At 62.9% G+C, this 20,885-nt stretch overlaps 1 protein-coding gene across 2 annotated transcripts in view; it reads left to right on the forward strand.

Annotated features, from left to right (window-relative positions):
- Window positions 1–20,885, forward strand: part of PKD1L1 (polycystin 1 like 1, transient receptor potential channel interacting) — a 95,477-nt gene that overhangs the window by 8,558 nt on the left and 66,034 nt on the right. For both annotated transcript variants that reach the window (XM_072762757.1, XM_072762756.1), the window contains 10 exons: window positions 3,620–3,744; window positions 9,891–9,979; window positions 10,150–10,270; window positions 10,749–10,945; window positions 11,750–12,033; window positions 14,872–15,045; window positions 16,286–16,405; window positions 16,895–17,063; window positions 17,526–17,765; window positions 18,973–19,105. In XM_072762757.1, coding sequence (XP_072618858.1) covers window positions 3,646–3,744; window positions 9,891–9,979; window positions 10,150–10,270; window positions 10,749–10,945; window positions 11,750–12,033; window positions 14,872–15,045; window positions 16,286–16,405; window positions 16,895–17,063; window positions 17,526–17,765; window positions 18,973–19,105 — 1,626 coding nt within the window. In that variant the 5' untranslated portion in view covers window positions 3,620–3,645. The remainder of the gene's footprint in view (window positions 1–3,619; window positions 3,745–9,890; window positions 9,980–10,149; window positions 10,271–10,748; window positions 10,946–11,749; window positions 12,034–14,871; window positions 15,046–16,285; window positions 16,406–16,894; window positions 17,064–17,525; window positions 17,766–18,972; window positions 19,106–20,885) is intronic.

A 20,885-nucleotide genomic window follows, 5' to 3' on the forward strand; every position in this document is an offset into this window, starting at 1 on the left:
GGGCCTTGCCCATGTGACCTGCCCCTGGCCCTGCAGAAACGCCTGTAGCTGTGCCCTGTGATGTGTGCGATTCCAGCTGGTCTCTTGCCCGTTCTTTCACTCCTCATGGCCCTGGCCTGTGGGAGCCGGTGAGGCTGAGGCTGGAGGGAGACGCCGGGATGGCTCACGGGGCGGCTGGCAGAGGCCCCAGCCCAGACCGTCCCCCCGTCAGCCCCCGGTCTGCAGAGGGTGCTCGGCCGCCCCGGGCGGCCCCGGCTGCGCCCTCGCCTCCAGAAGCCAGTTTTGAGAAGACCTTGTCTCTCTCAGCAGGAGGCTGCCCGGCCTCACAGGCACACCCGGAGGTAGGAGACCCGCTGGCGAGCCTGCGTGTGTGCGTGCATCCTCACGGGGAGGGGAGCCCAGCCTCGGGGCGGGGTTCACAGCCGCCAGACACACCGCAGCCCGGTACCCCGAAGGGCGCCCCTCGTCTGCTCAAGACCCGGACTCCACACCTTGGTTCAGGCCTATTTGATTCACTGCACATGGATCTTTCTGGGTGGCTGGCGGCCCCCTGGACACAGGCGTGGGTGCCCCTGGCCCTGAGAGGCCAGAGCGTGTAGGGGGGTGACCAGTGCCTCCTCCAGCCCCCGCTGGGCAGCAGAGCAGAGGTCGGTGGGCCCAGGGAGCCCCGAGGGGCACGTACCGCCGCTGTACGCAGGGCCCCGGAGCCGCGGCCTGAGCTCGGTGGGCGCCCTCGGGGAACGTGGGAAGGTGCCGTGGACGGTTGGAGCTGGAAGCATCACCTTCAAGGTCAAGCCAGGCCAAGCTGCTTGTTCTCCCCCGTCTCCCTGACCTGGCCCCTGCTCCGCGGTGGGGGCACACGGGAAAGACCCCGGCACCGCGTCGCTGCTGGTCCGGCCCTTCCCTTCCCCGTGGGTCAGGTCCCCGGAGAGGTGAACGTGGCGGGGGGACGGGGGCACGATGGGGAGGGGGGCGCGAGCCTGACCTGCTCTGCTCCCCGAGCTGAAGCCAGAGAGCTTACTTAACAGTCAGACGAGGAATCCGTTTCAAGTCATGATTTGAGAACTGGCCCCGCGCTTATGTCCGTGTGTGGCCCCGACGTGCTTGTCTACTGGATGCGGGGCGCACGGACCCGGAGGGAAGAGTGGGCCTAGGGTGGCTGTGACTAAAACCGTGGGACTTCCTGCGGCACCCGTGGCCGACTCCCACCCGGCAGGAGCCAGGGGCGCGGGGGCTTCGGCCTCGGGCGGGGTGCTCCTTAGGGCCTGGGAAGACAGCTGGCCCCCGAGGGCCCAGTGGCGCCACCTCCAGAGGGGCCATCCTAACCCTGTGGCCAGGTGAGGGCAGGGAATGAAAACACTCGGCAGCTGGCCCCGGGCTTGCCCGTCAGCGAGGCTTTGGGCTTTGGAAGCCCCGTGTGGCCCAGAGCCTTCCCACCACCCCTCCTGGAGTCTCCTCACTCCAGGGCATCGGCCCCCCGGGGGCTCACTGAGATCCTGGGGCCGCCCCAGCCATTATGCCTCAGGGGCCCTGGGGGCTGCTGCTTCTGCAGGGGCTGCACCTTGAGAACCCCCGAGTCTGGGGGCCATGCCGGAGCCACAAGACGGGGTGCCCAGGTTACGGGGGCTGCTTCACGGCCACAGGGCTGAGGTTTCCTTGCACCAACGCAGGACGGGACGTCCATTATTGATCCTAGAAAATAGAAATCCCAAATGGTTGCTTAATTTCCAGTGTTCCTTTGCAGGGGAGGAGTATCTGAGCTCCCACCCGGCTCCCACCCGGCTCCCACCCACCCGGTGCACCCGGCCTGCAGACGCCAGGAGGCGCACCTGTGGGGTGGGTTCTGCACGTGTGGGGTGGGTTCCGCATCTGGACTGAACCCAAGGCCAAAGCAGCGCTCCCATTCCTCTGTGAAGGTCGTGGGGAATGATGTCCCTCATCCAGCCCATTTCTCCCTTAGCGATTTCTGTTGATGTGATTCTGTGACCACGTGTCTTCAAGATTTTTTCATATAATTTTTGCTGCCCGGGACATTTCCACTGCGTTTCCTTCTCATAGCCTGAGCGCGGCAACTCTGGGACTCGCTTGCTTTCAGAGAACACAAGTCGCTTTATCACCCTAGCTCATTCGCAGACATTTCCGGGACATACTAGTTGGGGAGTCACCTCGTACCCAGGTTGGCATATTGCTCCGTGGGTGGCAGGTCGCCACACTCACAGCATTATTTTAAAGGACTCTCGGGAACATGGTTGTGGGTTAATTTGGGTCGTCTTTTACTGGCATGATTCGAATCCAGTGGTGTTGACTCAAAATATTTAAATCAGGCTGGACGTTGTCCTGGAAGGTTGGGGGAGGCGGAGGCCAGTGTCATGGGCTGGGTGGTGCTGGGGACGGCTGGTCCTGGGGATCCTGGCTTCTGGCCTCCAGGCGAGGCTGCGGCAGCCCCTGGAGCAGAGCTGGGTGTGGGAGGAGCCCGAGGGAATCCAACTAGAGCACCGCCTCTTCCTACCTGTGCATCTGGGCACCGCCCTGGGGACCTGCCTGGGGGCCGCACCTTTGCCAGCATCTCCAGGACTAGAGAAAAGGGCATCGCAAACACCCTCGAACCGGCACCAGCTTCTACGGCTTTAAACCGTGTGCAATTCTTAAAAATCAAACTTCCAGGGACGCCTGGGTGGCTTGGTTGTGGCTGGCTCGGTCAGTGGAGCGGCGACTCTTGGTATCGGGGTTGTGAGTTCGAGCCCTATGTTGGGCGTAGAGATCACTTAAAAAAAAAATCCACTGAGTAAGTTCAATTCATGCTCGGGCAGGTAGAGTTGCGCTCTCAGGAGTTGTGCAAAATGGAAGATTTTTACAGGAAGGCAGGACAAGGAAATTACTAGGAAGAGAAAGAAAGGCTCCTTCCAGGCAAGGTCACCTTCCCTGAGGGGAAGGGCAGAGGTCTCACTAGTGGGTCTCCCCACCTCCCTTTTGGGGGAAACAGAGTCCGTCACTGATGCTCACCCAGAAATTCCTCACTGGGGGTTTCTGGGCGAGGCTGGAAGCTGGTCAGGTTACATGCGGAGCCCTGGTTTGCCGACGTGGCGGAGGGTCCCCTTTGCGGCCTGTGGCTTTCCTTCGGATGCATGTTCCGTCTGCCCCCCGTCAGCCAAGGCAGGTGGAAGCTGGCCTGGCCATGCCGGGGGCGGGGCGGGGGCCTCCGGAGGGAGGCTTTGTGTGGGAGCGTCCTGGCTTTGAGACTTTGGCACATCTTATTGGTCTTCACGTTCGCCCAGCAAATCCCCGCCCAGACTTTAGGGCTGGGGCTCCCCGGCTTTGTGTCCCATGTTCCTGATGGAGAAGCCCTGGAGGAGGGAGGACAGCCCTCCAGGCCGGGTGGGAGCGTGGGCTCCGGCCTCGGGGCTCCCGGCGTCGCCTGGCGCGGACTTACCTCCGAGACACCTCACTAGTGAGTCAGAAGCCACACCAGGCGCAGACAAGGCCCACTCAGAGGCGGGTCCCAAGGGCACCGGCACCGTGACCTGCCCGGGAGGGGTGTTCACCTGGGTGGACTTCTGCTCACGGCTCCTGGGATCCCCTCTCTCCTGGTCTTCAGGCCTTGTTTTCCCTTTTTCCCTAGAGCTCCACGCTAATCCTGTGCCTTTTATGAGCCCCGCGAAGGTGACCCATCCTCCAGGTGCATTGACATTTGGGGAAGAAGCCCAGGTTCTGGAGAACCCGCCCCCGCTGGCGTCCTGGGACCAGGTATGTGCTGAGAGCAGCCACCCCCACGTGTCTGGGGAGCTCGAGTTTTGCTTCCAGAAGACGCACGCGTGGCCCGTGCAGCCCGGGAAAGCCTGCCTAGTCCGGCAGGAGCGGATCGCACTTGCTTTCAGCCTGGTGCTGCGTCCCTGAGGCCCGGTTCACTTGCAAAGCCCAAATCTGCTGTGGGAAGCCGGGGTGCAGACCAGAGGCATGAGTGCGGGTGGCCTGCACCCCGGGGGCTCCCACGTTGGCAAGGCTTCCGGCGGCCCAGGGAACGGAAATCCTATTTTGGGGCATCGAGGAGCTCTCGGAAGGCCTTGGTTAATAAGACTGGACTGCCGGGCGTCAGAGCAAAGGCGTCTGTGTGTGGCCATCAGAACGGCCGACAGCGGGGGGGACGGGGGGGGGGGGACAGGTGTCTCGGTGGCTCGAGGAGCAAGGCAGAGTGTTAGCGAGCTGCGGGGGTAATCGGGGGGCAGGGTCCCAAGAACAGAGCTGCCTGCGTGTGACACTGCTGCGAAGGAAGAGCTCCGACTCCGCTTGCACAAGTGCGGTCAGGCCAGATTGTGCGTCCTGGTCCTGATACGAAGGAGCCAGTCCTGTGGAGGCTTCTGGAACTTCTCCACCCCTGGGAGAAATTATGCTGCAGCTCAACTTCCAGTACTTGTGGGGGTCCTCAGTACTGCCCAGTACTCCCCGTGGGGTTCTCAGTACTCCTCATGGGGTCCTCAGTACTCCTCATGGGATCCCCAGTACTCCCCGTGGGGGTTCTCAGTACTCCTCATGGGGTCCTCAGTATTCCTCATGGGATCCCCAGTACTCCTCATGGGATCCCCAGTACTCCTCATGGGGTCCCCAGTACTCCTCATGGGATCCCCAGTACTCCTCATGGGGGTCCTCTGTACTCCTCATGGGGTCCTCAGTACTCCTCATGGGGAACCCAGTACTCCTCATGGGATCCCCAGTACTCCTCATGGGATCCCCAGTACTCCTCATGGGGGTCCTCTGTACTCCTCATGGGGTCCTCAGTACTCCTCATGGGGAACCCAGTACTCCTCATGGGATCCCCAGTACTCCTCATGGGGTCCCCAGTACTCCTCATGGGGTCCTCAGTACTCCTCATGGGATCCCCAGTACTCCTCATGGGGTCCTCAGTACTCCTCATGGGGTCCCCAGTACTCCTCATGGGGTCCTCAGTACTCCTCATGGGATCCCCAGTACTCCTCATGGGGTCCTCAGTACTCCTCATGGGATTCCCAGTACTCCTCATGGGATTCCCAGTACTCACGGGTTCCCAGTACTCCTCATGGGATCCCCAGTACTCCTCATGGGGGTCCTCAGTACTCCTCATGGGATTCCCAGTACTCCTCATGGGTCCTCAGTACTCCTTCCTCATAGGGGTCCATAGTACTTGTCACGGGGGTCCTCAGTACTCCTCATGGGATTCCCAGTACTCCTCATGGGTCCTCAGTACTCCTTCCTCATAGGGGTCCATAGTACTTGTCACGGGGGTCCCCAGTACTCATCACAGGTGTTCCCATATTCCCCACAGACGTCCCCAGTTGTGCACACAGTACCTCAGGGCATTTGTGTCTGAGGATTAACGGGATCTCACTGTCCAGCCTGCTCCTGTCGGGAGCTCTTCGAGGCTCACGCGCCACTTTCGGAAAGTTCAAAGCTGGGGGGGTTTCCAGGTTAATGAGAAAGGCTGTCAGCCAAGGTGCCCTTGTGATGATCTGGGAGCAGGGGTGGCCAGGGGTTCACGCGGGGCTGCATTGCCAGACCCCTGCTGCCCTGGGGCTGTGGGCTGCTCACCCCATCGGCACCTGCTCGGTGACCCAGCCTCCCCGGGGGGCTCTGCGGTCTGCACAGGCGGAGGGTATGTATTCAGCCTCGCGTCCTGAGGCCTTGGACCTCCTGCCGCCCCCCAGGGCCCTGCTCCCTGGAGCCCCCCCGCCCCCCCAATGGCCACCTGGGGCTGCAAACCAGGGCCCTGGCGGCTTCGATGAGGAGGCGTTTGCGTAGTATCGCGTTGGGCAACTCCAGACTCTTCGTTTTGTAAAATGGTTTTGCTGCCCGGGAAGGAGGGCAGGCCTGACTTGAGGAGGATAGGCCGGTGGAGCCGACTACACCCCATTTGGAAAAAGTCACCTGCCACGTTGGGATTTAGAAGAAATACACATTTGGTTGTGGGGACGCCCACGCTGAACTTCCCACGTGGGTGCGGTCATGGTCCAGGGCTAGTGGCGCACAGCTCTGGGGACCCTAGGACTTGCAGGCAGTAAAGGGCCCAGGGGGTGTCTTTTGTTATGTTTTGTTATGGAGACTTTGGACCCCTCCCCAGGGCTGGGGGTGCTGGTTGCCAGGGGAACCGACCTGGGATCACAGAGCTCCCGGGGCAGGTGCTCACGTGCAGACTGGGGTCGGTGGGCCCGTGGGGCCTGGGAGCTCCAGGCGCCGCTCCCTCCCGTCTGGCCCTAGACTCGCATCCTTTATCACATCCCTTCCAGGTGAAGGTGGCTGTGGGCTTCCTCCTAAGGAGGAGAGTGTTGGAACCTGTTGGAACCTGGGGCTCACGGCTGGGGCCTGAAGTGTGGGGGGACCCAAGGCCGTCACCTGCGGGGTCTGACGCTGCCTTGGGCAGAAGGTGCCAGAAGTCAGTTGAATTCTTGCTGGTATCTGAGAATTGCTTGGTGTTAAAACAAAAATTTAAAAAAAAAAAAAAGCATTGCTTGATGTTGCAGGGAGGATCCCACCCCCCATTCCAGAGTTGGGTCTGGGAGCCATAAAAGATCACAGTTGGTAGATTAAATGTTACATAAGAAGTTGGTAGATTAAATGTTACATAAGAAGTTGATAACCAAATTTGTTTTCCTAGAACAAACACAAATGAGTAAGTACAGCTCCTTCCCCCAAGTGAATCTTAGGGCTGGTTAAGATCATAAAACCCACTCCCATAGTTCAGCTGGCAGATTGGGGGTGATTTTCGGCAAACAGACCTGGAGATCTTGAGTTTAGAGTGACGACGGGATGCGCTGGGGGGCTGAGCCGCGTCCTCACCCTGCCCCGACCCCTGGTGAATCCCGGGTCTTTGAGGAGGGGAAGGCGCCCACTGTCTCGGCTCAGAACATAAGAGCTAGCTTGGCGCTTTCTGTTCTCAGGATGCCCCGTTCTCTGAAAAACTGTTCCCCGTTAGAGCTGGGGGCCCTGATGGGAATTATGTCTTCGTGACTGCGAGGTAAAATATTTGGGGCTTTTAGTAACGTCTGTCGGGTAGTCAGCACTGCCTCCCGCAGCCTTGGGGGCTCAGGTGAGGGCAGCCCTGGGGTCACGGGAGGAGGGTGGCCATCGCCCCCCACGTGGTCCCGTCTTGCAGGCCAGCCCCAGCAGCCGGAGGCCTCCCCATCTGCTTCCCTGTTGTTCTTCGCTGTCTTGGGCTCAGCATCAGCACGGCCGTTTGAACGGGTCGTTGTGTCCCCAGCCCTAGTCCCGCCCAGAAAACCCCTCGGTCCGGGGGAGAGCGCGGCAGGTGAATGATCGCCGAGACCCACGCTCTGGGGAGAGACGGGCAGCCGGGCCTTCCCGGGCGAGCCGCGGTAGGAGGCCGCCTGCCACGCACCGGACGTTCCTGCGCATCTCACGCTGCTCAGAGGCGGGCAGAGTTCAGAGCTGCACCTGCTGGATTACTCTGTGGTCTGTCGGTACTTGCTCGGATGACGTACCTTCAGCAAGCTGACCACGTTTCTAGAATATCGCTTCCCAAATTTCATTAGCTGCAGCTGCATTTTCCTGGGTCGGCTGTGGTTTCTTTTCAGCAGCGGCATCAGCTGCTGTGGGAGGACCCGAGGACAGCGGGTGGGGTTCTCCTGAATTCTCCGTCTGGGGGGTGCTTGAGAGCTGCGCGCCCCCCCCCCCGGCCGAATGCTAGGGAACGCCCGGCACTAGCGTCCCTGTGACCCTAGCACTGCTGACACTCGCTGGGCATCCGTGGGCCTGGCCTTGCCCCCCGGCCGGTGGGATACGCGTGTCCCGGGCTCCTGCTTGTCCTCAGTCCTGCTGGTTGAAGGTGAGCGCTCCCCGCCCCGGCTGGGTGCCTGGGCCGTGAGGCCTGGCGGGGAGGGCAGGCCGCCTCCCGGGAGCAGCGATGCCGACCCAGGTGCCAGGGAGCTTGGGGGAGGCTTTATGGGCAAGACGTGAAGCTACAGGGAGCTGATAGAGGGCGGAATGGAATGTGCGTGGTGGGCGGAGGGCAGAGGTGAGGAAGGAGCAGTGGGGTGTGCGGGGTGAGCGGAGACCGGTGTGCTCATGGGAGGGAGGCCTCGGGGCTGGTGGCCGTGGGGGATCCTTGGGGACAGGGCCCGGGGCTTCATCCCTGCCCCCGTCCCATTGCCTCTGGGTGCTCACGGCTCACAGCACCTGCCAGGGCTCAGGAGAGGGGCTGCCTTAGCCCGGGTTTCCTATCCTCCAGAGGGGATGGGGGCAGCGGGGGGCAGCGGGGCCAGGTGTCTGTCGGCCTGCTCTGTGGCCTTTTCAGGCCCTTGAGGCGCCTTCCTCTGGGGGGTGAGCGCCCAGCCCAGCCCGGCCCTCAGAGCAGGAGGGGGGTGCGCATGGGCAGTCCCACGAGTGCCCATGAGTGGGTCCCCCAGAGGGGATGGGCCCTCATTCATCATTGGCCGAAACCACTGGCGCTGAAACGGATGTCGAGCACCAGCTAACGCGTGGACCCTCCTCCACCTGAGGGTGCTGGCTCCTTTAAGGCACACACGCATAGGGGAGCACTGTTGGGGGCGCTGGGGGCTCCTGCATGTGGGACAAGGCGGTGGCCGCCCCGGAGAGTTGTGATGCACCCTCCACCCCCGCTGCCAGCTGCTCCCTCCTGTTTGTCTCAGGGGCTGGATTTTGTCGCAGAAGCCACAGCTGTAGGGCACAGCCGAGGCGGGTGACGGCATCAAGGCCGGGTCCCCTCCAGGCGCCCTGCCTGCACCCACCCAGGCCCTTGGCATTGTCCCCTGGTTCGCAGGCCCTGCCCCGCGGCTCCAGGAGGTAGGGCACTCCGTGGGGCCGACAGAGCCCCTTGAATCCCTGAGCTCATCCTTCCTTTCCCCACTGTGTCCAGCACACTTAGGAGCAGCACGGTCTTGCACAGACGGTCCCTGGCTTGACGATCGCTCATCTTACAACTTTTCGACGATGTCATGAAAATAATACACGTTCAGTAGAAAACGTACTTGGAGCTTTGAATGTAGATCCCTTCCCATTGCTGGCGACGTGCAGTTCATCCTCTCGCGGGTGCTGGGTAGCAGCTCCCAGGCAGGTTCGCGGTCGCAAGTGTCCGCAGCCGATGCCCCGACGGCCCTTCTGTGCCCACACAGCTACTCCGTTTCCTCCTGTCTGCACAGCATCCATCCGTTACAGGAGGGAGTCAGCACTTTACTTTAAAATAGGCTTCGTATGCGAGGGTTTTGCCCGGCGTAGGCTCCTGGAAGTGCCCTGCGCACATTTGAGGCAGGCCAAGCTGAGTTCTGACGTTCGGGAGGTTGGGAGTGTCAAATGCATTTGCCACTTAACAGTATTTTTGACTTACGATGGGTCCATCTGGACACAACCCCGTCATAAATCAAGGGAGACGTGCGGTGTTCGGCTGGACAGAAACGTCCTACGGAGCCCTGCCTCTGTGCGGGTTCCCTCAGGGGTACCGGGGCTGCTCCGTGGCCACGGCAGCGCTGGAAACAGAGCTGCTCGAGTCGGTAGAGCCAATCCAGTGTCTGAATTGAGAGCCAGTTCAGAGTATCCACTCTGGGATCCTTGCCTCCCGCAGATGCTTCCAGTGTGGCAGCCAGGCCGGTGCTTCCAAAACAGTGGCCAGGCTGTGGCCCTCTGGTGCCCACACCCCTGCGCCCTTCAGAGGGACATGCAAAGGCCCAGGTCGGAAGACCCCGACTGACCTCCCTGCCCTCCAGCTGCCCCCCGTGGCCCCAAGGACGTGGCCCCGTGGGGACGGGAGGCTAGCCTGCTTTATCCGGTGCCGGGGCTCTGCGGCCCAGCGGGGCCAGCTGCCATCCTGTGAATGAAACAGTCTTACCTTCCCAAATGTACTGGGGTTTTGTGAGCAGCTCTCAAACTAGCACTGTTTGCCCCACTCGCAGGACATTGTGAAAGCCACCAGCAGAGCACCGTTAAGTGCCGCCAGCAGGAGGTCGCAGGCCGCTCCGGACCCGGGTGACCACGCCGACAGGTATGTCAGCGAGCCCCCACGGAGCCCCTGCATACGGGCCTCCGGGGACCCTCCTGGGCCGGGGTGTGCTCCGGAGTGCCGTCTGGGGAGGCAGTCCTGGGCCCACGGGCCACGTGAGCCGCGAGTGCCGCCAGCCCCCCTGTCCTGCGCCTTTCCCCCTTCATCTTCAGAGACTCCTGGGGACCTTCCATCACAATCACGAGCTTCTGGAACAGCAGTGGCCCGGACCCCTGTCGCCCACGGAAATGTGCGGTCGGGCCAGGGAGCAGTGTGCCCTGTGGCCTTCTCCAGGTGGGTGCCCACCCGGCACGGGTGACCGTGGCCAGAGCGCCGCTGGGGTCAGGTGGCCCTGGGGCCCACGGCTGAGGCCCGTCCCCAGGATGCTGCTTGGGCGGCCCAAGAGCAGGCCATGACTCGGGGCCTCCGTAAAGGACCAAGGACACTGCATCGTTGACGTCTGCAGGAGCACCACGGCCCGGCTGGGTGCTCTGGTGTGTAGCTGACCCTGTAAACGTGCTCATGCGGAGCAGCTGAGCCAGGGAGCAATATGACTGGGGGACGACGGCGGCCCCCAAGCTCCTGGTGCTGGCTGCTGATCTCCCTTGGCGCCCCTGCAGCCCATCTGCAGCGCACGGGCCCTCTGCACCTGCAGCCCCGGAGGAGGGAGCCTCAGCCCCGCTGGGCCCCAGGGCTTCCTGACCGTCCAGAAACCAGTGCCGACCCCGGCCCTGGCCCTGTTGCAACCCCTCCTCCACTTCTTGAATTGCAGCGCAGCTGTCCCCCAGCGGGGCCCTGCCGCCTGAGGGTGAGGATCCCCTCCTGCCCGTCTGCAGACGATGTGGCCTCAGACGTGCTTCCAGGGACTGACGTCGCCTCGACCGCTGCGTCCCCGGGGGTCCCCGTGAGGCCGGCTGTGTCCGCCCCGACCAGCTCTCCGACTGCACATCCTCCCACCTTGCCCAGAAGGTAGGGTGAGGGTGGCGGGGAGGCCGGCTTCCACCCGGTACCCCAATCCCGGAGCCACGGCCGGTGAGCTGGCCACGTCACTCGTGGTGGTTGTGTGTGTGGCCAGTGCCTAGGCCCCCGGGAGCCCGACTGCGCAGCTGGCCACTGCTTCCCACGGGAGCCCACGCTACTGCGGGTGCTTTATGTCTCGGATCGGTCCTCCAGCCGCCCAGCCCGGAGCTGTGATGACTGCGTGTTCCTGGCGGGCACGCGGGGTGCACGGCAGGGCAGGGACACCGCGGGGAGCGAGGACGTGGGCGCTGGCACCTCGACATTTCCACGTTGTCAGAGTTTTCTCTCTGCGCTTGGCAAGCTTTCTGCCCTGGTATACGGGCCCAGCCACCGAGGCGAACGATGATCGCCCAAGACGTCCTGCGAGCTGGCAGCTGCCGCCCGAGCTGTGGGAAGTGGCACCATCCGTGTTGAGCGTTTCCTCAGAAACATCCGAGGGACACGCGTGTGGGCCTCACTTCAGCGACGAGGCAGGGGCTTCCGCGGCTGCTGGGACTAAGGGCCAGAACGGTGGCTCTGAGATGTTGGCGGCCGTCAGCGTCCCCGTGGGCTCCTGGCCTGCCTTGCACTTGGCGCCAGTGCCCACGTGATGCTGGCGCCACGGGCCCCGGGACCCCACGTTGGGGACCAGGGAGAGTAGCCCCGCCATCAGGTCCTGCCACGCTTGCTTTCCGGGCGGGCGGCCCCCCTGTGCCTCCGCCCCTGCGGGCCGCACCCCTGTACTCCCTGAAGCTGTCCTGCCTCTCCCCACAGCTCCCTTGGCCACGGTGGCTCAGCGTCCTGGCCTCGTCCCCCCACTCGCTGTCACCCCGGAGCCGTGTCCATGCACAGTCCTCCCGACACGCTGGATGCCGCCGACCGTGGCTTCCCCGACACGGACGCTCGGGCCCCTCTGAGTCTGGGCTTCCGGGTCCGGGCATCTCCCAAGGCAGCTCTGTGTCTGCGGGTGGATTTCGGGGACAGCTCCGGGGTCCAGGTGACGATCTACAATGTGTCCCGGGGAATCGCAGTCACCGCCTACCACCAGTTCAGGAAAGGTAGGGGGCTCAGCGGGGAGGATCAGAACACGGGCGCGGGGCGCAGGGAGGCAGACCCCGGAGGGAGCGCCGGCCACCCTGGGGCGGGCAGGAGACCCCCCGCGGCCCCGCGGCGCCTGCCGGGTTGAGATGGCTCGGGGGCCTGCGCCTCACCGCTCCCCATACGCCCTTCCTCGCTCACTCCCACTGGGGGCCCTGGGGCGCACCCCCAGTCTGGGGGGCAGGGGGTGTGCTGAGGCCACGGGCCTGCGGAGCCACGTGACTCCGCCACAGGGAGGGCTTGAGCTCCGCTGAGAATCGCACGCACGCACCTTGCACGCTTCGTCACTTGCATAAAATGTCCAACGCTTGCGTTCCGGCCAAGCGGCGCCAAACGTCTTCATCCGGGCATCTCGGTGCTGGAGCCACTTGCTTGGACAAGGCCCGGGGCCCAGGGCCGCCGGCGGGGCTGGGGCGGGGGTGAATCCGGACCCTTCCCTGCTCTGCAGCGGCAGCTCACGGCTTTCCATTCATTGTTTTATATCATGTTTTGAGTGTGGTTCGTTCTCGAAGGTGCGACTCCTACCTTGGGCGACGCCGCTTCCACCTCCGCGATGCCCCGTGTGCCCTACGAGCAGGATCCTGGCCGAGGGCAGCACCCGGCCCCGCTCCCCGCCGCCGCCTGCGTCCGCACACGGGGTCCTGGCGGCCGAGCCTGCCCTCCAGGTGCACGGCGGCCCTCAGCGCCACCGATCGGGACACGCCGTCACCAAGCCCCCACCTGCCACTGTCCTTTCCTTGTGTCCCTGCTCAGCGGGGCTGTGGCTGACCATGGTCGGCGGCGGCTTCGTCTTGAGACGCTTCAGTGGCGCCCACTGCAGTTGGTACCAGCTTTGAGGTTGATAGAACTTGCCGGGTGTTGAGGAACTTCTCATCTTTCCCCTTTTATCAGGACTGACTTTCTTACTTAATTAATTTGAAAGAGACAGAGAGGGAGCATGAGCAGGGGGAGGGACAGAGGGAGAGACTCCGTGACGGGCTCGACTCCAGGACCCTGAGGCCACGACCGGAGCTGACATCAAGAGCCAGGCACTCACACTCCACGTGTCCCAGGATTTTTTTTTCTTTTAATATCCGGAGACATGGGGCACCTCACTGGTTTATTCAGTGGAGCACGTGGTTCTTGACCATGGGGTCCTGAGTCAAGCCCCACGTTCGGCTTAGAGCTGACTAATGATGTGCTTTCTCCACTTTTTTCATTGGTTTAGTTAAAGAACTGGTGTTTGGGGCACCTGGGGGCTCAGTGAGTGAAGTATCTGCCTGCAGCTCAGGTCAGGGTCCTGGGGTTCCGGGATCAAGTCCCTTGTCAGGCTCCCTGCTCCCTGCTCCCGGCACTGTTGTTGGGGCTGACCCCGGCCGTCCGTGTCCTCGTGCCCGTGCTTCCCACATGGGCTCCCCGGACGCGTGACCCGAGCATCCCGCCGTGTGCTGCTCCCAGTCCCCGTTTCCCTGGGTGACGCGTGTCCGTGCCGTGACTAGTCAGGCCACCCACTAGCGTGTGGGGTGAGTGCCGAGAGCCTTCCTGTGTTTGGGGCAGTCGTTACCAGATGGTCTTTTGGAACAAATGCGTCAGGAAGATTCAGGGAATCAGATCGTCACTTCTCACGGTTCTCAGGGGTGCTGTACTTCAATGACAGCTTCCGGCCGTGGTCGCACGTTCCCGTCTCGAGGAGCGGAGCTGCCCCGCTCTAGTGCGGCCCTGGTGCACCTTGCACGGCCCTCAGCCACCTCTGACGTGTGGGCCGAGTGCAGGTGCACGGCGGATCCTCCGTGCTTCGGGAGCCGTCCTCGTGATCCTCCACGCGCCCCTGCCGGGGGGCCCTGCAGTCGCTTCCCTTTCCCTCCTTAGAGCTGACTTGATGCTTTTGTGTGGCTCAAAGTGATTATACTTGGGATCCCGTAGCTTTCCGGGCCCGAGCCTCAGCGCTGGTGGCCCCGAGTCCACTCTCTCCGGCACGCGGTGCGCCTTTCCAGTAGGGAGACACGGTTCGTCTTCCTTCGTTTCAGCAAAGATTTGTTTTTTTTAATTATGTCTTGAAATACGCGTCCTTGCTGGCATTTCCGCTCGCTCTCTGGGAGACAGGCCACGCACGTGCCAGGGGCCTTTGCGTCTCGAGTCCGCTCATTTCATCTGCTCACGCCCCTCGCTTCGCCTCCAGACGCCTCCTGTCCTGCTCTGTCGCTTCTGCTTCCCGCGATTCTCTTTGCAATGTCGTCCTCCTTTCTTGCATTTCTGCCCTGTGGTCTCGTGTCGTGGAAGCTCCTGATTCTTTCACGTGAAATCCCGGAGATCTTTTCCCGTGGGCGGTGTCCTTCGTGGGTTATGACTTGCTACTGAACTTCCCGTCCTAAGCGTGATGTGTTTCGCGAGCTGGGGTCTCCCTCGCTCCCGCCAGCCGGCTCACCCCACCCCTCGTGGCACCCCCCACGTCATAGAAGGGCGCTTGTGTGCACGTGTCACATGCGTGTTGTGATGGTCACAGCCACGGCAGTCTGCCTCGTCGCGGCACGGCCAGGGTGTGTTCCAGCCTCGTGAGCATGCACGACTGCATCCCCTAGGGCCCAGGGCAATGTCAGAACGCGGCGCCCTTTGTGAACAAGAATTATCAGACGCTCGGGACCGTGGAGCATCACAGAGATGCTGCACCCTGCCAGCGTCACGTGCCCGGCCCCGGCCCACAGGGTGGCCCCCCGCGAGACAGGGCCACCTCCGCCGAGTCGGTTCCCAGCAGACTCACCCATCATCGCCCTCCCGCAGGTAACAGCTGACCACCTGGCCATTCTCGCTTTTTTTTCCAGAAGGAGTCTATGTGCTCAAGGCACTTATTTACAACGACCTTTGTGGACCCGGAAGGGAGCTCGGGCCTTATTACGTGGAGATGGGCCCCGCGACCGTGTCGGTGTTCATGAATTCTAGCAGCATCCGCAGGGATGAGCTTCTGGTCTTTGCTGGCTCCCACGCGGATCAGAAAAGTAAGCGAGTCTGAGGGCCCACACCGGCCTGCTGGCGGTGAGCGTCCAGGCCGTAGCGATTCCCGGCTCAGATGCGCGCTCGCTGCCTACCTGCCTCATCCAGGACACGATCATTGCCTGGTCCTGTGCTCTGAGGGGCATGTGAGGGTGAAGTCATGTGACATCCTGGCCCTGGGATTGGCCGCCTAGCAAGGGTGTGCATCTGAAGAGCAGGAGCTGGGGTGGCCTCTCCTGGGCGTGGCCAAGGCCCGAGGGGTTCGGGGGGTGTGGCTGCAGGATGAGGAAGCTCTAAGGGGGTCCCCACGGACCCTGGGGACTGGGTCCAGTCCAAGCACAGACCGCAGCTCGGCTGGCGGGCGCCAGGGATGGAGGAGCACTCACGGGGCGCTGGGGGCTCCACTCACGCGTCGCTGCATCAGGCCCCACAGTGACCATGAGGGGCCCCCCTTGTGCTCAGCATCGTAGAGAGGAACCCGCCTCGGGGGCCGGCGGGGCTGACGGAGAACCCCAGCTGGATATCCGCAGTGGTGGAAGGAAGGAGCACCCGAGTGCTCGGCCCGAGGGACGGGGTTACGGGCTTCACTTCCCAGGACTGGGAGAGGGGAATGCGCTGGGGGCCGTGTCCGGAGGTGCCCACGCAGCTCGTTCCACGCACTGACGCACACTTCGCAGGCAGTCGGTCCCCCGGAGCCTCCTGTCCGAGAAGTCAGAAAGCACGGCTGGGAGGGTATTTTAGCCGCCGCCCTTGGGTTCTGTGCCGGGAGCGGGAGGCGGAAGCTCGGGCACAGGCAGGAAAGCGGGGAGTCCCGTGCAGATCAAACACAAGCTTCCACCCGCGGTCACTGCCGCGTCGCAACCACGATGAAGCTTCAGGTTCTCTTAGTGGGATGACATCACTGAGTCATGGGACACTTATTTTGCAGAAGTTCCAAAGCACCAATGAACGAAACACCCACTGAGTCTTATCACTGTTATAAATGAGCATTTTCTCGCTATAAATGGAGGAAGTGCACAGAACAGCAGTACTTGGGGAAAAAAAAAAAGAGGAGACCTGCCTCCTTTCCCCATAAAGATGGGTGAGCTGTTGGGAGTCTTCCCTGCACGACAGCCCTCGGGGACCCAGCAGGACCTTGGGGTTCAGAGAGGGAACGCAACGGATGGGAGACACTGGTCACCGCCACAAGAGACGAAGGAGCGACTGCAGGGCCCTTGCACGGGTTTCGTTCTGTCTTCTGTTCAGGCACCGTTGTCACACATCACTTTGCAGCCGGTCCCCCGTGTAACGTGTCCTTCACATGTCAGAGCTGTGTGGCCGGCGGCCAGGCTTGGCCCAGCGTGACTGTCCAGTATCGGATGCAACGTACGTCTCCACTCTGACCCTGCACTGCTGGGTCCGTCGAGGTCACGGGGGCCCCGGCACGCCCTGGAATCCGTGACTCGCTCTGCTGAGATTCATATTTGCCCTTGAAGCAGCCCTGTGTTCACCTGCAGGTCGTTCTAGGGCTTTCTAGAAGCTACACACGTGGCGCCTCTGACCTGAAGGCATGGGGTGGGTCCAGGAGCAGGACCCTCTGCAAGCCCCCGGGCCTGTCCCGTGACCTTTCGAGGAGAAGTCACGGGGATGCTTATGCATTGGCCCTGTCACTTGATGAGCTGTGGCTTTGGTGGCCTTTGGTCTGTGGCTTTGGTGGCCAGAACCACCCAGCTGGGCTGTCATCGCAGCCGTACGTGCGGGTGGGCAGGCTGGGGACCCCGCTCCCGGCCCCAGGGCACGGGAGGTGAGGATGCTGCGTCCCTGGACGGCCCCCGCCCTCTGTGCCAAAGCTCTGTGCCTCCCCTGCTCTCACAGCCATCTCTGTCTACACAAACGGAACCGTGTTTGCCACTGACATCGACATCACTTTCCTGGCTGTCACGGAGGAAACAACCCCCTTGGAGTTCGTGTGGTCCTTTGGAGAAGGTCCAGCCCTGAGGACAACATCCAGGAGCATTAAGAGAAGACTCAGCATCCCCCAGTGGTGAGTGAACGAGTGTGGTGACGGGCTGGCGGCCTAGTCGTGTGTCGGTCCCCCGGCTGTCCCAGGATGATCTCCGGAGCGCTTCGGCGAGTGGGAGGGACTCACATTCAATGTTATAGGACGAGGAGGTCCCTCTGCCTGAACTAGGGGCGGGCCTGGGGCTTTGGAACCAAGCGGTCCTGGGTTCAGATCCAAACCTCTCCACCTAAATCAATCCCCATCCAAGCAGGGGTCACAGTGCTGACCCCGCTGCTCTGCCAGTGACTGACACGATGACAGGGGCGGGCCCCGCGTCCCTGCCACCTGTCCTGGTAAGCGGGAGCCGCGGGGTCAGGGAGGCCCTTTTCTGTGGATGAAAGGCACCCCCTGCCCTTCTCTGGGGTGAGAGGGCCGCTCCCTACCTCTGACCTCTCTGACCCGCTCTTGTCACCCCCCTGGCCCTGTCCATGGTTCCCACTGCAGGTACAGCGTGACAGTGCAGGCGGCCAGCGGGCTGGGCAGGGTGGCCTCGGAGCCCCGCCGCGTCAGGACGCAGAGGAGAATCGTCGCCAACCGGCTGGTGTCTCCCCCCTCAGCTCTGCTGAATGCCAGCGTCACCTTCACATGCAGACTCAACTTTGGCACCAACGTGGCTTTCCTGTGGGACTTTGGGGACGGCACCATGGGCCCAGGGGGCAGCTCTGCCCATCACACCTACCAAAGGTGAGCTGTGCAGGCACAGGTGCAGGCGCAGGTGCAGGCGCAGTTGCAGGTGCAGGTGCAGGTGCAGCCCCGCAGGTGGTGCTGGAGACGTGAGCCCCAGCTCTGCACAGCCCACCTAGCAGCACATGCAGTTGGTGGATACTGGGGAGACTCAGATGAACCCCCTGCTCTCCAGGAGCTCGGCCTGGGGCCCAGGCACGGCAGGAAGGAAAACTGACCCCCTCAGTGCCAGATGCATGGGTAGGGCGGGGAGACAAGGGGTAGGACCGCCAGGGGCTCACCATCCTCCCGAGAGTGTCCAGCATGAGTGAGCGCCTCCTGTTTGGAGGAGGACTGGAGCATTATGGACACCCCGGCATAGTGGGACCACTGGGGGGAGGCAGGCGTGCCCACGGGAGGCCAGGGGTGTGCGCTGCAGGGCGAGCCCTGGCACGGGTGCCCGGGTGCTGAGGCCAGGGAGGCCTCCGGGTGGAGCTGAGCCTCGGCTGGCATGACACCGGGGCGCCAGCAGCAGCAGGGACAGGTGGCAGTCCTTCCTCCACGCAGGACTTCCTCAAGAGCCCCTGGCCTTGCCGCGTGCAAGGACATGCCCGAAGGGCCGCGTCGCTAGCTCTCGATGTACCGGTGCCTTCTCCTCTGGAGGTGGGTGTTCACGTAGTGAAGGAGTGGGCGACAGTGCCCAGGTGGGCCCACCCAATGGGCACCCGGCCCCGGCTCCTGGCAGTGTGCTCCTGCCCCGTGCCCCTACCTGTTGTCTAGCTCCCCAGCTCCCCGACCCCCTGCACCCCGAGCAGGACCCCGAGCAGTATGTGTTCCATACTGACACCACGAAGGCAGGGGGCTCCGGCCCTGTGGGTCGGGGAGCTGGGTAGGAATACTGTGCCCGGACATCCCGGTCGGGGGCCCACGGTGCCCATCGCATGGAGGTCAGCCAGTGGCACGTGGAGGGGCCAGGCCGTGGCTGCCAGGGGTCCCCACGCGAACGGCTGCTTCTCTGTCAGCGGGTGACGTCGGTCTGGGAGCTGGGCACCTGGCTCCCCCCCCGCCCCGCACGGCAGGTGGCCCACGTGGACATCTGTCCTCACGGATGCGCTGTCTGGCCGTCGAGTCCTGTCCTCACGCGGGTGGAGGGTGTTCTGGAGGAGGAGGGAGCGGCAGACGCCTGCCAGGCCGCATGTGTTCACTCCCGTGGCTGCGGCCCTTCCAGGGAAGGACAATTCACCGTCCAGGTCCGAGCCTTCAACGACGTCAGTGCTGTCTCCCTGGCAAAGCAGCTGTTCGTCGTGCGGGAGCCGTGCCAGCCGCCCCCCGTGAAGAACATGGGGCCGGGGAAGGTGCAGGTAGGGCCGGGCCTGGTGGCCATCGCGGCATGGGGAACCGGGGGCGGAGAGGAGCTCTGGCACCTGGAGCTGCTGCAGCGGACGTGGAGGGCGCATCTCGGGGCCTCTGGGGCCTGGTGCCTCGGCCGAGGGAGGGCCCATCCTGGCCCCCGTGTGCCTGCTCTCAGGGGCTTGGAGAGGTTGCTTGTGCAGGGGTGTCTGCGGGGCTGTCAGTTGAGCCTCTGCCTTCTCAGGGTTCTGGGTTCGAGCTCCACGTGGGGCTCCCTGGGCAGTGGGGACTCTGTCTCCCAAATCAATCAATCACTAAGGCATGGCTGCGCGAAGATGTGAGCATTTTCAGGAGAAAGGGATGTTTGGATTCACGTGATGTCAACACCCAGGGACACGGTCGCTCCTTCCCAAGCGCTTACCAGGGCTTAGGAAGCACCGGGCAGCTTTCTGCTTTTTCTGTTCCTTCGAGCCTCCGGGTTGGAGCTGATTTCCCTCCCTGGGGCTGAAGTGCCCAGTGACACAGGCGACCCACGGCCCGAGGCGCCGCTGCATTCGCCCATGAGTTCTGTGGCTCTCTGGCCCCAGAGACACCTGCTGGGCCTCTGACCGGGGTGTGGGGTCGGGCGTGGAGACCGGGGGGACACACAGAGCGTCCCCAGGGCAAGGCCCCGGTGGTCCTGGCACGTGGGGCCTGTGGGACGTGACGGCCCCCCACAGGCGAGACACAGGCGCCGCTAGCTAGGCCAGCATGCACCCACGCGGTCGGCATTCTGCATGGGCGGTGGGCTGAGTCGGGGAGAGGGACAAAGCGTCCAGGGGGACCCCAGTGTGGAGACTGGAAGCGGCCAGGGCCAGGGCGACAGGGGTCTGGGCCTAAATCCTGACCATGGGTGCAGCCAGGGCTCGGGGCTTCTCCCCGGTGAGCCTGGTCCAGGGAGGCGTCCACCCTCCACCCTCATCCCTCTGCCCTCCTCCACCCTCCACCCTCCACCCTCATTCCTCATCCCTCCTGCACCCTCCTCCCTTATCCCTGGGCCCTCAGTCCTCCTCCCTCCATCCCGCAGCCCTCAGTCCTCCTCCATCCTCCACCCTCCATCCTCCACCCTCCACCTTCCACCCTCACCCCTCATCCCTCATCCCCCCTTCATCCTCCATGGTAATTCCTCATCCCCCCTCCACCCTCATCCCTTACCCCTGGGCCCTCGGTCATCCTCCATCCTCCACCCTCCACCCTCCACCCTCCACCCTCCACCCTCATCCCTTCTGCACCCTCCTCCCTCCTCCCTCCTCCACCCTCCACCCTCCACCCTCGTTCCTCATCCCTCCTGCACCCTCCTCCTTTATCCCTGGGCCCTCAGTCCTCCTCCCTCCATCCCGCAGCCCTCAGTCCTCCTCCATCCTCCACCCTCCATCCTGTTCCTGGAGAAAAAAAAGAGGCAGAGACACAGGCAGGGGAGAAGCAGGCTCCCTGCGGGGAGCCCGATGCGGGACTCGATCTCAGGACCCCAGGGTCATGCCCTGAGCTGAGTGGAAGGCAGATGCTCAACTGCTGAGCCCCCAGGTGCTCCGGCAGTGATCTCTAAAGGTAACCTAACCCTAGCTCATTATCCCCACTGCTCTGTCTCCAGAATTTCTTAATGCAATTGTTTGATGTGGGATGCACAAAGATTTCCTATTTAAAAAAAATAGAGAGAGAATAGGGGAAAAAAAGCTTTTCTTCCCCAGCTAGATCTGTAAGTTTCCCTAAAATATTATTAGTTCAAAAAAGCGAGAAAATAGCGCTGGAATC

This window comes from Vulpes vulpes, chromosome 7, assembly GCF_048418805.1.
Source record: "Vulpes vulpes isolate BD-2025 chromosome 7, VulVul3, whole genome shotgun sequence".
Taxonomy (NCBI): domain Eukaryota; kingdom Metazoa; phylum Chordata; class Mammalia; order Carnivora; family Canidae; genus Vulpes; species Vulpes vulpes.